We start from the raw sequence: 17,945 nt of genomic DNA, 5'->3' as shown, positions 1-17,945 counted from the left end.
GTACCGTCTAGTCAAGGCTATGGTTTTTCCAGTGGTCATGTATGGATGTGAGAGTTGGACTATAAAGAAAACTGAGCGCCAAAGAATTGATGCTTTTGAACTGTGGTGTTGGAAAAGACTCTTGAGAGTCCCTTGGACTGCAAGGAGATCCAACCAGTCCATCCTAAATGAAATAAGTCCTGATTATTCATTGAAAGGACTGATTTTGAAGCTGAAACACCAATACTTTGGCCACCTGATGTGAAGAACTGACTCATTTGAAAAGACCCTGATGCTGGGAAAGATTGAGGGCAGGAGGAGAAGGGGATGACAGAAGATGAGATGGTTGGATGACATCACCAACTCAATGGACATGAGTGTTGAGTACACTCTGAGAGTTGGTGATATACAGGGAGGCCTGGCATGCGGCAGTTCATGGGGTCGCAAAGAGTCGGACACGACTGAGCGACTGAACTGAACTGAACTATATAGATTGTGGCTTCCCTGATAGCTCAGTTGGTAAAAAAAAATCCACCTGCAATGCAGGAGACCCCAGTTCTATCCCTGGATTGTGAAGATCCCTGAGAAGGGAAAGGCTACCCACTCCAGTATTCTGGCCTGGAGAATTCCATGGACTGTATAGTCCATGGGGTCACAAAGAGACAACTGAGCCACTTTCACTTTATATAGATTGCTCACAGAGCTTTCATTGGCTAAATGAAAGCTTTTTCTTGTCTAAGAAAAGTCCACCAGGATTGACTGTATTTACGTCTATCTCTCCATATATCCATGTTTTTCATTAAAACTCTAACAAATTATCCTGTCATGTGTCGTGTATTTTAACGTGTGTGCGTGTCCATGCTAAGTTGCTTCAGTCTTATCCAACTCTTTGTGAACCTATGGACCATAGCCCACCAGGCTCCTCTGTCCATGGGATCTCCAGGCAAGAATACTCGAGTGGGTTGCCATGCCCTACCCCAGGGGTTATTCCCGACCTAAGGATCTAACCCTAGGTCTGTAGAGGTTATAAGAAGGTAGTCCCATACATATTATTATGCATCTCCATGTCTCCTGCATTAGCCGATGGGTTCTTTATAACTCTGATTATGTGGCAATTGCAAAGACTAATAACTCAGTATTTCCACTCTTCACTTCAGTTCAGTAGCTCAGTTGTGTTCGACTCTTTGCGACCCCATGAATTGAAGCACGCCAGGCCTCCCTGTCCATCACCAACTCCTGGAGTCCACCCAAACCCATGTCCATTGAGTTGGTGATGCCATCCAACCATCTCATCTTCTGTCGTCCCCTTCTCCTCCTGCCCTCAATCTTTCCCAGCATCAGGGTCTTTTCAAATGAGTCAGTTCTTCGCATCAGGTGGCCAAAGTATTGGAGTTTCAGCTTCAGCATCAGTCCTTCCAGTGAATATTCAGGACTGATTTTCTTCAGGATGGACTGGTTGGATCTCCTTGCAGTCCAAAGGCCTCTCAAGAGTCTTCTCCAACACCACAGTTCAAAAGCATCAATTCGTCAGCGCTCAGCTTTCTTCACAGTCCAACTCTCACATCCATACATGACCACAGGAAAAACCATAGCCTTGACTAGACAGACCTTTGTTGGCAAAGTAATGTCTCTGCTTTTGAATATGCCATCTAGGTTGGTCATAAGTTGCCACTCTTAGGTTCACTGTTAAATTCCCATGCATCCAAACCTATTTTTTTTTTTAATTTTCAATATATACCAGCAGGGATAACTGTCATATCATATGGTTAATTCTATCTTCTATATTTGTAGCAAAGGACAAAATTTAAATTATTTAGCTAAGAACATACTTTCTTCTAATAATATAGAATATATGTAATTCTGGTAGAAAATGAAATAATGAGGGCAGAATGAAAAATATGGGCTTGTTTTTTAAATTCTATACATTCAGATGGTCATTAGAGAGGCACGTTGCTGCAGAAAAAACAGACAACTTTTGGGTTCATATGAATTTCAAGACAGTATGAGGGCAATTTGAATAATGCTTAATGAAAATTAACAGTTTCCTTTTTTTTTTGAGGATAAACAGTTATGTGGGACAGTTTTAGAAATGTTAGTGTTGGTGAGATATGGGAAGAAATATATGTAACTATAGTTACTAATATATATATCTATAAATGAAACTGAAACATTAAATCTTATGGCCAAATATTATTCTCCATTGTCTCTTACTCCAATAGACAGATTTTGACATTTATTAAAAAGCCATTAGAGAAGAAAATGGTATAATATTTCATTTTTAAATTTATACACCATTTCTCCCATCAGAGTATTCTTCTTTAATTAGAAATATGTTAACACATGCTGAAAAATTATCGCAGTGCATTAACTGTTTTGTTCGAACATTACAAGTTAGATTTTATGATCTGTTATATTGTAATATGTTAGCAAAGTGTAAATTTTGGAAGTCATTTCAGTTTGCTGGAGGCATTTAATTATATCATATACACTATATATATTTATTGGCTATGTTTCAGTTTTGTTTATAATTCATTTCCTCTCTGCTTCCAAAAATGATTCAAGGCAGCTCATTTTAATTATATTGGCCTGCTTTTCCAGAGATATTCCAGACTTTTATTTCTCGTTCAATAGAGCAGCACACACAACTGAAAATGGAAATTGCTTTGTTCTTATTCTCATGGCTCATTTCAAATTATGTGTTTTGCAGAGGTTAACATTATGTGGGCTGGTCACCAAACACATCACAGTTCTGAAGGCTATAACTTATCCACAGCACTGAGACAATCCGTCCTCCAAATTTACACTTCCTGGGTAAGTTTACAAAACTGAATTCATGTGATAATATAATTTCATTCAGTCACAGCTGTTCCTATTTCTTATGCTGAGTAAATGAATGGAAGGTGTTTTGCTAAAACACTTCTTTCTCCTCTATAAGGCCAGAGACTGAAGTGTTTCTTTCTCCTCTGTGAAGCCAGACACATAAGAAGCAAGTGGTATTGTCCAAAGGTACTCTTTTTTTTGACAGCCCAAAACTCACTCTGAGGTGTTTAGAAAGGTGAGAAAGTGTCTGGCTAATCCTTATTTACTGACAGCAAAGAAGCTAATAGCAATAGTACTGCTGCTGCTGCTGCTAAGTCACTTCAGTCGTGTCCGACACGATAGTACTAATTAGTAACAATTAGTAATAGAGTACTAGTAGCTCCAGAAGGAACGAAGCAACTGGGCCAAAGTGGAAACGATACTCAGTTGTGGATGTGTCTGGTGGTGAAAGTATAATGATGCTGTAAAGAACAATATTGCATAGGAACCTGGAATGTTAGGTCCATGAATCAAGGTAAATTGGAAGTGGTCAAGAAGGAGATGAAAAGAGTGAACATTGACATCTTAGGAATCACTGAACTAAAATGAATGGGAATGGGCAAATTTAATTCAAATGACCGTTATATCTACTAAGGTGGGCAAGAATCCCTTAGAAGAAATGGAGTAGCCCTAATAGTAGACAGAAGAGTCCGAAATGCAGTACTTCGGTGCAATCTTGAAAACAACAGAATGATCTTGGTTCACTTCCAATGCAAACCATTCAACAACACAATAATCTATCTATTCCCCAACCACTGATGGTGAAAAAGCTGAAGTTGACTAGTTCTATGAAGACCTATAAGACCTTCTAGATCTAACACCAAAAAAGATGTCCTTTTCATCATAGGGGATTGGAATGCAAAAGTAGGAAATCAGGATACTTGGAGTAACAGGCAAGTTTGGCCTTGGAGTACAAAATGAAGCAGGGAAAATGCTAACAGAGTTTTGCCAAGAGAACCCACTGGTCATAGCAAATGCCCTTGTCCAACAACAAAAGAGACAGCTCTATATATGGACATCATCAGATGGGCAATACTGAAATCAAACTGACTATATTCTTTGTAGCTGAAGCTGGAGAAGCTCTATACAGTCAGCAAAAACAAGACTTGGAGCTGTCTATGGCTCAGATCATGAGCTCCTTATTGCAAAATTCAGAATTAAATTGAAGAAAGTGGGGAAAACCACTAGACCATTCAGGTATGACCTAAATCAAATCCCTCTTGATTATACAGTGGAGGTGATGAGTAGATTCAAGGGTTTAGATCTGGTAGACAGAGTGCCTGAAAAACTATGGAAGAGGTTCATAATGTTGTACATGAGTCAGTGACCAAAACCATTCCAGAGAAAAAGAAATGCAAGAAAACAAAGTGGTTGTTTGAGGAGGCTTTACATATAGCTGAGAAAAGAAGAGAAGCAAAACGTAAGGGGGAAAAGGAGAAATATATCCAACAGAATGCAGAGTTACAGAGAACAGCAAGGGGAGATAAGAAGGCTTTTTTAAATGAACAGTGCAAAGAAATAGAGGAAAACAGTAGAATGGGAAAGACTAGAGATTTCTACAAGAAAAATGGAGATATCAAGGGTACATTTCATGCAAGGATGGGCACAATAAGGGACAGAAATGGTAAGGAACTAACAGAAGCAGAAGAGATTAAGAACAGGTGGCAAGAATACACAGAAGAACTATACCAAAAAGGTCTTAATGACCAGGATAACAATGATGGTGTGGTCACTTACCTAGAGCCAGATACCCTGGAGTGTGAAGTCAAGTGGACTTTAGAAAGCCTCATTATGAACAAATTAGTGGAGGTGATGGAATTCCAGCAGAGCTATTTCAAATCCTCAAGGATGATGTTGTTAGAGTGCTGCACTCAATATGCCAATATGCCAGCAAATTTGGAAAACTCAGCAGTGACCACAGGATTGGAATAGGTCAGTTTTCATTCCCATCCCAAAGAAGGGCAATGCCAAAGAATGTTCAAACTATGCTGCAGTTGTGCTCATTTCACATGCTAGTAAAGTTATGCTCAAAATCCTTCAAGCTAGGCTTTCAGCTGTATGTGAACCAAAAACATCCAGATGTTCAAGCTCAATTTAGAAAAGGCAGAGGAGCCAGAGATCAAATTGCCAACATTCACTGAATCATAGAGAAAGCAAGGGAATTCCAGAGAAACATCTGCTTTTCCTTCACTGATTACGTGAAAGCCTTTGACTTAGTGGATCACAACAATTAGTGGGAAATTCTTAAGGAGAAGGAAATACCAGACCACTCTCCCTGTCTCCTGAGAAACCTGCATGCAGGTCAAGAAGGAACAGTTAGACTCTTGCATGAACACCTGACTGGTTTAAACTTTGGAAAGGAATATGACAAGGTTGTATATTGTCTTCCTGTTTATTTAACTGTATGCAGAGTACATCTGGCAAAAGGCAGGCCTGGATGAATTACAAGCTGGAATCAAGATTGCTGGGAAAAATATCAACAACCTCATATACACAGATGATACCACTCTAATAGCAGAAAATGAAGAGGAACTAAAGAGCCTCTTGATGAGAGTAAAAGACAAGAGTGAAAAAGCTGGCCTAAAACTCAACATTCAAAAAACTAAGATCATAGCATCCTGTCCCATCACTTCATGAGAAATAGATGGGACAAAAGTGGAAGTAATGAGAGATTTTCTTTTCTTGGGCTCCAAAATCACTGTGGACAATGACTGAAGCCATGAAATTAAAAGATGCTTGCTCCTTGTAAGGGAAGCTATGACAAACCTAGCCAGCCTATTGAAAAGAGAGACATCACTTTACCAACAAAGGTCCATATAGTCAAAGCTATGGTTTTTCCAGCATGTATGGATGTGAGAGTTGGATCATAAAGAAGACTGAGCACCATAGAACTGACTCTTTTGAATTGTGATGCTGGAGAAGACTCTTGAGAGTCCCTTAGATTGCAAGAAGATCAAACCAGTTAATCCTAAAAATGAAGTCACTCAGTCGTGTCTGACTCTTTGCGACCCCATGCACTGTAGCCTACCAGGCTCCTCCATCCATGGGATTTTCCAAGCAAGAATACTGGAGTGGATTGCCATTTCCTTCTCCAGGAGATCTTCCCAACCCAGGGATTGAACCCCGGTCTTCCGCATTGTAGGAAGACGCTTTACCATCTGAGTCACCAGGGAAGTCTAGTTAATCCTAAAGGAAATCAATATCGGAAGGACTGATGCTGAAGCTGAAACTCCAATATTTTGGCCACCTGATGTAAATAGCCAGCTCATTGGAAAAGACCCTGATGCTGGGAAAGATTGAGAGCAGGAGAAGAAGAGGGCAACAGAGGATGAGATGGTTGGATGGAATCACCAAGTCAATGGACATGAGTTTGAGCAAGCTCCAGGAGTTGGTGATGGATAGGGAAGCCTGGTGTGCTGCAGTCCACAGGGGCACAGGGAGTCTTACATGATCTAGCAACTGAACAACAAGGACAAGGAGCATGATATACTGACAGTGCATCTCAATTCAAATATACGCAAAGATTTCATTAGAAACTTTAAAAAACAGTTGTTAAAAAATCAATTCCCAATTGTGCATGCTGAAGTAAAATCCAAGTAAATCTTTTGCTTTTTATTTACATATTAAAGCAGTTAGTATAATGCTCAACAGAAAATTTGGCTCCAAAATATTTTGAAACAAGGAAATGACAAGACTAATGAATATCAGAAATTGCCTCTAGTTCTAAGGTTCTTTTGAGTCACTGGACAAACCTGTTCTACCTGCTATCAGACATCTGTGATTCAGTCTTTAACTCTTGCATTAATAGCTGTCTAAAATACTGCTACAAATGCACCTTGAGCTGGAATGTCAAAATTATCAATGTACAAGGGTATTCATCAATAGCTTTTACTAACTATAAATTATAATGATCTAATATTTGTATGGTTCTTGATAGCTTGCATGATAGACAGCGTTTATTGAATATTTTCTATGTGCCAGGCAATCTTCTAAGACCTCATTATATATTCATTTGTTTGATCTTTCTGGCACGGGTACTATTATAGCTCTCATTTCAAAATTATATCTGACTCCACAGTTCAGTCTCAAAACTAGTAAAGGGTAGAGTAGAATTTGAACTCATTCACCCTGGCTGCAACGATCTTGACCTCTACGCTGAATCCTCTCTGTGTGCCTGTGTATCGCCTTTCACTTCTGTCATCTCCTTTGATCCTCACAAATAAGCCCCATGCTATACTAGATCAAGTATTACTATTATCAAGACCTTTAGATCAATGAGGTTAATTACACAGCTAGTAAGTGACAAAGCCCCATATTTGTAATCAGATGCCTCACATAATCCGTAGAAAGATATACTGGCATGTGTTCTGACCCAGACAGATGCATAGGCCATACAAATGGATAAACCAGTGATGGTACTAATACGTGTCCTGAAATGGATATTGAAAGAAATCAACCCCCTCCTCCCCACAGCAGTGCACCTATGTTATAGCCTATAATTTCTTAAGCCTGTTGTAACCAAGTACCACAAACTGGGTGATTTAGAACAGCAGAATTCTACTGTCCCACCATTCTGGAGGCCAGAAGTTTAAAACCAGTGTTGGCAGGGTCAGCTCCTAGGGGAGAGGCCGTTCCACTCCTTTCTCCTAGGTTCCCCAATCTTGGGGAAATCATGGCGGTCTGATTTCACATGGGGGTCTCCCTGCATCTGGGTTCAAATTTCTCTTTTTTTAATAAGGATACTAGTCATACTCGATTAGGAGCTCACCCTACTCCATTATGAGGACCTCTTAACTAATCACATCTGCAGTGATCCTATTTCCAAATAAGGTCACATTCTGAGATATTTAGGGAATAGAATTTCAACACATGGACTTTATAGAGAAATAATTCCATCTATAACACAGCTCTAAGCAATATAGATGAAAAAGATAAATAGGTAATTCCCCTCTCGTATCTTCTATAACTTGTTCTGGAACTCTAGATGGTTAAATGTAGAAGAAAATACTCTCTCTTACCCAGCTGTATATAGCTCAAGAGTTGTTCAGGGCTTCAGTGAATGGAGGGAAGGACAGGCCTTTGACTAGGGAGGGAAATAGTGTCCACCCTCCCTTCTTAGGGAATAGTTGCATTAATGCAAACTTCTATTAACCTGTACAAAATAGGCTGAATATATGACTGATTAAAATACTAACTTCAAAGATATTTATTCTCTCTTGATGTTTATATTACTCTTTACATAATGATAGCTCAAATCTCCAGTATTTGCATTTTGGAGGAGAAAGGCTCCAAGAAATGATGTAGCTGTGTTGGCAGTTGCCCCAGGGAAACATGTTGTTAGGGAGTTAATTACCTGAGCGATTGTCAGAGGAAAATTTTTATCTGAGCATCATAGATTTCAGAAGTAGAAGAAACCTGGGAGATTTATATTTAAATCATCTATTTAAATATATTATATTTAAACATAATACATATATTTAAATAATCCATTTTTTATAGCCTCAGAATGAATCTCAGGGGAGCCCACTGTATCATACAATATTAAACACTGTCATTTGGAATTTGAATTCAGGCATCTGACTCCCATCTTTATCCTGGCTTAGCTTGTGTCCTTTCTCCTATTAAGCTAAAACATCCAAAAATACAGATTATTGAAAATCTAAGTGAGATGCAGGTTCACATTTATTTATTGCCAGACTGTATTCCCTTTATAACCTCATATCACTTTGCTACAGACACAGAAAATATGCTGAATAAATAAACTAGCATTGGGAATGCATCACAAGCTGCTAACCTGGGGTGGAAATGGGGAGGAAGAAAGGATGTGCAGTATGAGACATGAAAGGAAGGGATTTTAAATCAGCCTGGATTCTTGGTTAATATTTGTAGGTGTGTTTGAAGATAACTTAGATGGTCTGTGATGGTTGTCACTCTACGATAGGTCTTTCTACACATTAAAATCAAAAAGAGCTGTCAGCTCTCTTCATTTTCTTTGAGTCTTTTGTAGGATTGTCTCCATTGACACAACTACATAAGGCATATAATTTGGTAGATACTAAGGTAACAAGGTCTTTTAGAGCACATAAGAAACTGATTTGTGAAGTGAAAGGCAAGATTAAGCTCAGAGTATTTTCTTTCATATTACTATGAAAATTAGGGTGGTAGGCCTGTCATTTAAAGTAGTTTAAGATGAGAATTGAAAATTCAAGAATCTATAACATACTTTTTGCATTTTTAAAACCCAGTTTTGGCTAATTTAACATTACTCATCCCCAAAGAGCTACAATTAGTGGAGTACCTTTCCCTCCCTCAAATTATTGATTCATTTTTTATTAAGTATAAAACAATATAATATGTTACAAGTATACAAAATAGTGATTCACAATTTTAAAAGTTATAATCAATTTATAGTTGCTATAAAATATTGGCTATATTTCCTGTATTGTAGAATATATCTGTGTAGTTTATTTTGTACATTATAGTTTATACCTATTAATTCCCTATCCCTATGTTACCCCTTCTGCAGTTTAAGTGAGGCTTATTTGTTATGTAATTAAATACATGGTTTTACTTGCTATTCAGTCTTTTATTATATATCTTAATATAATGCCTTAAATATGATAGTCTCTTCACTTTGCAAATAGTAAAATGTGTCTAGACTCATGAATATTGTGTAATATGTACTAGGGTCAGGATTAACATCTCATTTAATTCCCAGTTTACAAATAAAATAATCTGAAAGCTACAGCTTTATATTGAAAACTTAGTTTTAGAAGTGCTCAAAAAGTAAAAGAATGGGATCAGTCAGAGGGATACAGGAGCCAACTTGGAGGAGCACCCAATGGCCATAATGCGAAACAGTTTAATACATAGCATAGTGTGAAGTCATAATCCAAAGTAAAAAATAAATACATTTGAAATCAGTCTGTACTGGCATGTGAAAGTGAAGGTATCTGTTGCTCAGTTATATCTGACTTTTTGTGACCCCATGGACTGTAGCCCACCAGACTCCTCTGTTCATGGGATTTTCCAGGCAAGAATACTGGAGTGGGTTGCCATGTTCTCCTCCAGGGGATCTTCCCAACTCGGGATCAAACCTGTGTCTCCTGCATTGTAGACAGATTCTTTACCATCTGAGCCACCAGGGAAGCCCCTATATTTCAAATACATTTGAAATCAGTCCACAATGACATAGATCAATGATTGAATACATAAATAAATAGGAACAAACAAACAGAAAATGAAATACCCTGAAGAATTTGAAATGATATCTGTAGATAATGCCCCCTTCCAGGAAACTGGGATTAATGCCCAATTTACCCTTTTTATGCTTGGACTTCACTCTATTTATATATTTATTTTTATGCTGTGGTGTACAGCATGTGGGATCTTAGTTCCACAACCAGGGATGGAAACTGTCCCTGCTGCAGTGGGAGTACAGAGTCCTAATCACTGGATTACCCAGGAAGTCCCTGGGCTCTACTTTATAAACACCTTTACAAAGAGTAGAGTATGGAAAGGGGACAAAATTTGGGGTGGGAATTTAATTTTACAGTGGAGAAACTTAGCAATCAATCAATCAAAGATCAAAGTTAACAGCAGTGACATCTTAGTAGCAGGTACCATTTGATAAGATGTGATAAGAAATATATTCTGGTGACAGCATGTACCCTATGACAAGATACAGGGGAATGAGTATTTACCCCCATGGTCTCTGTCACCAAAGCCCATAATCCCAGTCTAACCATAAGAAAAGACATGTGTCAATCTCAAATTGAGTGACATTCTACAAAAATACCTAGCCAATATTTGAAAGTGTAAAGGTTATGAAGCACAAAGAATGTCTGAGAAACAATCACAGATCAGAGGAGGCTATAAGATAAAAACTAAATGTAATGTTTTATCTTAGATGGATCCTAAAGTAGAAAAAGCACATTAGTGGGGAGAAACAGAACTAGTGAAGCTTAAATAAAGTGTGGAGTTTAGTTAGAAGTAATGAATGGCTGTCAGTTCCTTAATTGTTTTGATGCAGTTTAGTAATATATTAACAATAGAAAGATTGGTGTGAGAATATGTGGCAACTTCCTATCTTTGCAACCCTTTGGCAAGCATAAAACTATTATAAAACAAATAGTTTATAAAAAGATAGAACCACATTTCTATACCTACATTTTCAAACTCAGGGCCATGATAGATCATATACTGACTCAAGAAAAAAGCAACTTAGACCTAGTCATTACCAATAGTCATTGATTCCTAGGACCCCCTAGAATATGATGAAGAGCACTGATTCAGCCATGCTATTTTATTTTAATTGGAAGTTGATTACTTTACAATATTGTGGTGGTTTTTGCCATACATTCACATGAATCAGCCATGGGTGTACGTGCATTCCCCATCCTGACCCTCCCTCTCATCTCCCTCCCAATCCCATCCCTCAAGGTCATCTCAGTACACTAGCCCTGAGCACCCTGCCTCATGCATCGAACCTGGACTGGTGATCTATTTCAAATATGATAATATTCATGTTTCAATGCTATTCTCTCAAATCATCCCACCCTCGCCTTCTTCCACAGAGTCCAACAATCTGTTCTTTACATCTGTGTCTCTTTTGCTGTCTTGCATATAGGGTCATCGTTACCATCTTTCAAAATTCCATATATATATATATATATATGTTAATATACTGTATTGGTGTTTTTCTTTCTGGCTTACTTCAGTATAATAGGCTCCAGCTTCATCCACCTCATTAGAACTTCTTCAAATGCATTCTTTTTAATAGCTGAGTAATATTCCATTGTGTATATGTACCATGGCTTTCTTATCCGTTCATCTGCAAATGGACATCTAGGTTGCTTCCATGTCCTGGCTATTTTAAACAGTGCTGTGATAAACATTGGGGTTACACATGTCTCTTTCAATTTTGGTTTCCTCGGTGTGTATGCCCAGCAGTGGGACTGCTGGGTCGTATGGCAGTTCTATTTCCAGTTTTTTAAGGAATCTCCAGTGTTCTCTATAGTGGCTGTACTAGTTTGCATTCCCACCAACAGTGTAAGAGGTTTCCTTTTCCTCTGCACCCTCTCCAGCATTTATTGTTTGTAGATTTTTTGACAGCAGCCATTCTGACCAGCATGAGATGGTACCTCACTGTGGTTTTGATTTGCATTTCTCTGATAATGAGTGATGTTGAACATCTTTTCATGTGTTTGTTAGCCATCTGTATGTCTTCTTTGGAGAAATGTCTGTCTAGTTCTTTGGCCCATTTTTTGATTGGGTCGCATATTTTTCTGGAATTGAGCTGCAGGAGTTGCTTGTATATTTTTGATATTAGTTGTTTGTCAGTTGCTCCATTTGCTATTATTTTCTCCCATTCTGAAGGCTGTCTTTTCAGCTTGCTTATAGTTTCCTTTGTTGTGAAAAAGCTTTTAAGTTTAATTAGGTCCCACTTGTTTATTTTTGCTTCTTTTTCATTACTCCTGGAGGTGGATCATAGAGAATCCTGCTATGATTTATGTCAGAGAGTGTTTTGCCTATGTTTTCCTCTAGTTTTATAGTTTCTGGTCTTACATTTAAACCTTTAATCCATTTTGAGTTTATTTTTGTGTATGCTGTTAGAAAGCATTCTACTTTCATTCTTTTACATGTGGTTGACCAGTTTTCCCAGCACCACTTGTTAAAGAGATTGTCTTTTCTCCAAGAATTGTATATTTTTGCCTCCTTTGTCAAAGATAAGGTGTACATAGGTGTGTGGATTTATCTCTGGGCTTTCTATTTTGTTCCAGTGATTTACATTTCTGTCTTTGTGCCAGTACCATACTGTCTTGATGACTGTTGCTTGATGTTGTATAGCTTGAACTCAGGCAGGTTGATCCCTCCAGTTCCATTCTTCTTCCTTCAGATTGCTTTAGCTATTTGAGGTTTTTTTGTAATTCCATAAAATTGTGAAATTATTTGTTCTAATTCTCTGAAAAATACCATTGGCAGCTTGATAGGGATTGCATTAAATCTATTGATTGCTTTGGGTAGTATACTCATTTTCACTATATTGATTCTTCTGATCCATGAACATGCTATATTTCTCCATTTATTTGTGTCGTCTTTGATTTCTTTCAGCAGTGTTTTATAGTTTTCTATATATAGGTCTTTTGTTTATTTAGGTAGATTTATTCCTAAGTATTTTATTCTTTTCGTTGCAATGTGAATGGAATTGTTCCCTTAATTTCTTTTTCTGTTTTCTCATTGTTAGTGTACAGGAATGCAAAGGATTTCTGTGTTAATTTTATATCCTGCAACTTTACTGTATTCATTTATTAGCTTTAGTAATTTTCTGGTGAAGTCTTTTGGGTTTTCTATGTAGAGGATCATGTCATTTGCAACAGTGAGATTTTTACTTCTTCTTTTCCAATTTGTATTCCTTTTATTTCTTTTTCTGCTCTGATTGCTGTGGCCAAAACTTTCAAAACTATGTTAAATAGTAGTGGTGAGAGTGGGCACCGTTGTCTTGTTCCTGACTTTAGGGGAAATGCTTTCAATTTTTCACCATTAAGGATAATGTTTGCTGTGGGTTTATCATATATGGCTTTTATTATGTTGAGGTATGTTCCTTCTATGCCTGCTTTCTGGAGGGTTTTTTTTTTATCATTAATGGATGTTGAATTTTGTCAAAGGCTTTCTCTGCATATATTGAGATAATCATATGGTCTTTATCTTTCAATTTGCTAATGTGGTATATTACATTGATTGATTTTGTGGATATTGACGAATCCTTGCATCCCTGGGATAAAGCCCACTTGGTCATGATGTATGATCTTTTTAATATATTGTTGGATTCTGTTTGCTAGAAGTTTGTTGAGGATTTTTGCATCTATGTTCATCAGTGATATTGGCCTGTAGTTTTCTTTTTTTGTGACATCTTTGTCTGGTTTTGGTATTAGGATGATGGTGGCCTCAGAGAATGAGTTTGGAATTTTACCTTCCTCTGCAATTTTCTGGAAGAGTTTGAGTAGGATAGGTGTTAGCTCTTCTCTAAATTTTTGGTAGAATTCACCTGTGAAGCCATCTGGTCCTGGGATTTTGTTTGTTGGAAGATTTCTAATTACGGTTTCAATTTCTATGCTTGTGATGGGTCTGTTAAGATTTTCTATTTCTTCTTGGTTCAGTTTTGGAAAGTTATACTCTTCTAAGAATTTTTCCATTTCTTCCAAGTTGTCCATTTTATTGGCATATAGTTGCTGATAGTAGTCCCTTATAATCCTTTGTATTTCTGTGTTGTCTGTTGTGATTTCTGCATTTTCATTTCTAATTTTGTTGATTTGATTCTTCTCCCATTTTTTCTTGATGAATATAGCTAATGGTTTGTCTATTTTATTTATCTTCTCAAAGAGCCACCAGCTTTTCGTTTTGTTGATTTTTGCTATGGTCTCTTTTGTTTCCTTTGCACTTATTTCTGCCCTAATTTTTATGATTTCTTTCCTTCTACTAACCCTGGGGTTCTTCGTTTCTTCCTTTTCTAGTTGCTTTAGGTGTAGAGTTAGGTTATTTATTTGATTTCTCTCCTGTTTCTTGAGATCGGCTTGTATTGCTATGAACCTTCCCCTTAGTGCTGCTTTTACTGAATCCCATAGGTTTTGGGTTGTTGCATTTTCATATGTTTCTATACATATTTTTATTTCTTTTTTATTTCTTTTGTGATTTGCTGGTTATTCAGAAGCGTGTTGTTTAGCTTCCATATGTTTGTATTTTTAATAGTTTTTTTTTTCCTGTAGTTGACATCTAATCTTACCACATGTGATCAGAAAAGATGCTTGAGATGATTTCAGTTTTTTTGAATTTACCAAGGATAGATTTATGGCCCAGGATGAGATCTATCCTGGGGAAGGTTCCATGTGCACTTGAAAAAGAGGTGAAATTCATTGTTTTAGGGTGAAATATCCTATAAATATAAATTATGTCTGACTGGTCCATTGTATCATTTAAAGTTTGTGTTTCCTTGCTAATTTTCTGTTTAGTTGATCTATCCATAGGTGTGAGTGGGGTATTAACATCTCCCTCTATTATTGTGTTACTGTTAATTTCCCCTTTCATATTTGTTAGCATTTGCCCTACGTATTGCAGTGCTCCTACGTTGGGTGCGTATATGTTTATAATTGTGATGTCTTCTTCTTGGATTGATCCTTTGATCATTATGTAGTGTCTGTCTTTGTCTCTTTTCACGGCCTTTATTTCAAAGTCTATTTTATCTGATATGAGTATTGCTGCTCCTGCTTTCTTTTGGTCTCCATTTGTGTGAAGTATCTTTCTCCAGCCCTTCACTTTCAGTCTGTACGTGTCCCTAGGTTTGAGGTGTGTCTCTTGTAGGGAGCATATATAGGGGTCTTGTTTTTGTATCCATTCAGCCAGTCTTTGTCCTTTGGTTGAGTCATTCAACCCATTTACATTTAAGGTAATTATTGATAAATATGATCCCATTGGTATTTACTTTGTTGTTTTGGGTTCGAGTTTATAAACCTTTCCTGTGTTTCCTGTCTAGAGATGATCCTTTGGCATTTGTTGAAGAGCTGGTTTGGTGGTGCTGAATTCTCTGAGCTTTTGCTTGTCTGTAAAACTTTTGATTTCTTTTTAATATTTGAATGAGATTCTTGCTGGGTACAGTAATCTGTGTTGTAGGGTTTTCTCTTTCATTACTTTAAGTATGTCCTGCCATTCCCTTCTGGCTTGAAGAATTTCTATTGAAAGATCAGCTGTTATCCTTATGGAGATCCCTTTGTGTGTTATTTGTTGTTTTTCCCTTGCTGCTTTTAATATTTGTTCTTTGTGTTTGATCTTGTTAATTTGATTAATATGTTTCTTGGGGTTTTTTGCCTTGGATTTATCCTGTTTGGGACTCTCTGGGTTTCTTGGACTTGGATGGCATTCTAGGGAAGTTTTCAATCATTACCTCCTCAAGTATTTTCTCATGGCCTTTCTTTTTGTCTTCTTTTTCTGGGACTCCTATGATTCCAACGTTGGGGCGTTTAACATTGTCCCAGAGGTCTCTGAGGTTGTCCTCCATGCTATTTTAAATCAGATGTTATTCTATAGTAACCAGGCTTCCCAGGTGGCTCAGTGATAAAGAACCTGCAAGCCAATGCAGGAGACCTAAGAGAAATGGGTTTGATTCCTGGGTCAAGAAGATCCCCTGGAAGAAGGCATGGCAATCCACACTTCAGTATTCTTGCCTAGAGAATCCCATGGACAGAAGAACCTGGCAGGCTACAGTCCACAGGGTCGCTAAGAGTCAGATACCAATGATGTGACTTCGTGTGCACTAGCGCTAAAGTAACCATGTTTCCATTCTTAATCCCTCAATCCATCACTCACTGTTACCTTTCCAATATGCCTGCTCAGAACAAACTAAACTCCTTTATAGTTGTTAGAAAGGAACATTATAGAGTCCTTATCAAAGGCAGAGCTGGTCTAAACCTGATCCAACCTGTCTTTCTGAGCTCATCTTCATCCCTCTCCCATTGTCACTCTATGTCCAGCTGAACAATTAGTTTTCAATTCTCTAAATCTGTTGTGACATAATCCCCTGGTATTTTATTGACATGCATGTATCTCTGCCTAGAAAGTTATTTCTTATTTACCTTTGATTATTATCTCCTTCAAGATTCAATTCCTTTCTACATAGCTTTCCCCAGGTCGCTTTTCTTTTTGTCCTGTATGCTTATGGTTAGTCATTCAGTTGTGTCCGACTCTTTACGATCCCATGGACTTTAGCTCGCCAGGCTCCTCTACCCATGGGATTCTCCAGGCAAGAATGTTGGAGTGGGTTGCCATGCTCACCTCCAGGGGATCTTCCCAACCCAGGGATCAAACCCAGTTCTCCTGCATTGCAGGCAGATACTTTACCGTCTCTTCACTACTAGAATGAGTAGCCTATCTCTTCTCCAGGGAAGCTTCCTGTTAGATTACCAGGAATCTAACCAAGATATCCTGCATTGCAGGCAGATTCTTTACCAACTCTGAGGTCTATTGCATTGCAGGCAGATTCTTTACCAACTGAGCCAGCAGCCTTGTATATCTCTATTGTAAATACTTACCATTTGCATTGTTGACTTTCACACCAGGATATATACTTTAAAGGAAATGAATCTACTTCTATTTTTTCACTTCTGTTATACTAGCATATATAAAGTGCCCAATGCAGTCAGTGCTTAATAAATGCATATAACATGAATGAAGGAAGTGAAAGTTTTAAGTTGTCGAAATGAAAAGGCCATTGTGTGAAATAATTTAAGCCTGTCATTCATTTAAATGTTTGTGTTCTAATAGATAGATTCTCAAAAACTTAGTACAGGGTACGTAAGTTATTATTTTTTGGAATAAAAGATATTTTAACATATTTACATAACATATGAAGCTATTAAATGGGAAGCAGTAAGCTATCCACATTTCAATAAGCTGAGTATTTCTTTTAAAAGCTTAGTAAAAGTGATAAACACTTAATTTGAATGACTGGGTTACGTAATTTCTTTTTAGGTTCTGTAGTATTTCTCAGAGGTACTTGTTTTTGGATTAATATTACCAATATTATAAGAATTAGTTAAATATGTTTAGAGCACATTAAAAACTCTAAAAAGAAGTAAATTTTAACTAGCATCAAAGGAAAGACATATAGTTATAACATCAATTTGTGAAAACCATTGTAAGTTAGAGAATATGCTAATACCAACAAAGGTTCATCTAGTCAAAGCTATGGTTTTTCCTGTGGTCATGTATGGATGTGAGAGTTGGACTGTGAAGAAGGCTGAGCACTGAAGAATTGATGCTTTTGAACTGTAGTGTTGGAGAAGACTCTTGAGAGTCCCTTGGACTGCAAGGAGATCCAACCAGTCCATTCTGAAGGAGATAAGCCCTGGGATTTCTTTGGAAGGACTGATGCTAAAGCTGAAACTCCAGTACTTTGGACACCTCATGCAAAGAGTTGACTCATTGGAAAAGACTCTGATGCTGGGAGGGATTGGGGGCAGGAGGAGAAGGGGACGACAGAGGATAAGATGGCTGGATGGCATCACTGACTTGATGGACGTGGGTCTGGGTGAACTCCGGGAGTTGGTGATGGACAA

At 37.7% G+C, this 17,945-nt stretch overlaps 1 protein-coding gene across 1 annotated transcript in view; it reads left to right on the top strand.

Moving 5' to 3' along the window:
* Window positions 1-17,945, top strand: part of AGMO (alkylglycerol monooxygenase) — a 214,853-nt gene that overhangs the window by 130,675 nt on the left and 66,233 nt on the right. Inside the window, exon 4 of the mRNA XM_010862154.1 lies at window positions 2,687-2,790. Within this exon, the coding sequence (XP_010860456.1) occupies window positions 2,687-2,790 (104 nt within the window). The remainder of the gene's footprint in view (window positions 1-2,686; window positions 2,791-17,945) is intronic.

Source organism: Bison bison, unplaced genomic scaffold, assembly GCF_000754665.1.
Source record: "Bison bison bison isolate TAMUID 2011002044 unplaced genomic scaffold, Bison_UMD1.0 scf7180017864479, whole genome shotgun sequence".
Taxonomy (NCBI): Eukaryota; Metazoa; Chordata; class Mammalia; order Artiodactyla; family Bovidae; genus Bison; species Bison bison.
This window is presented reverse-complemented; position numbering and strand designations above follow the sequence as displayed.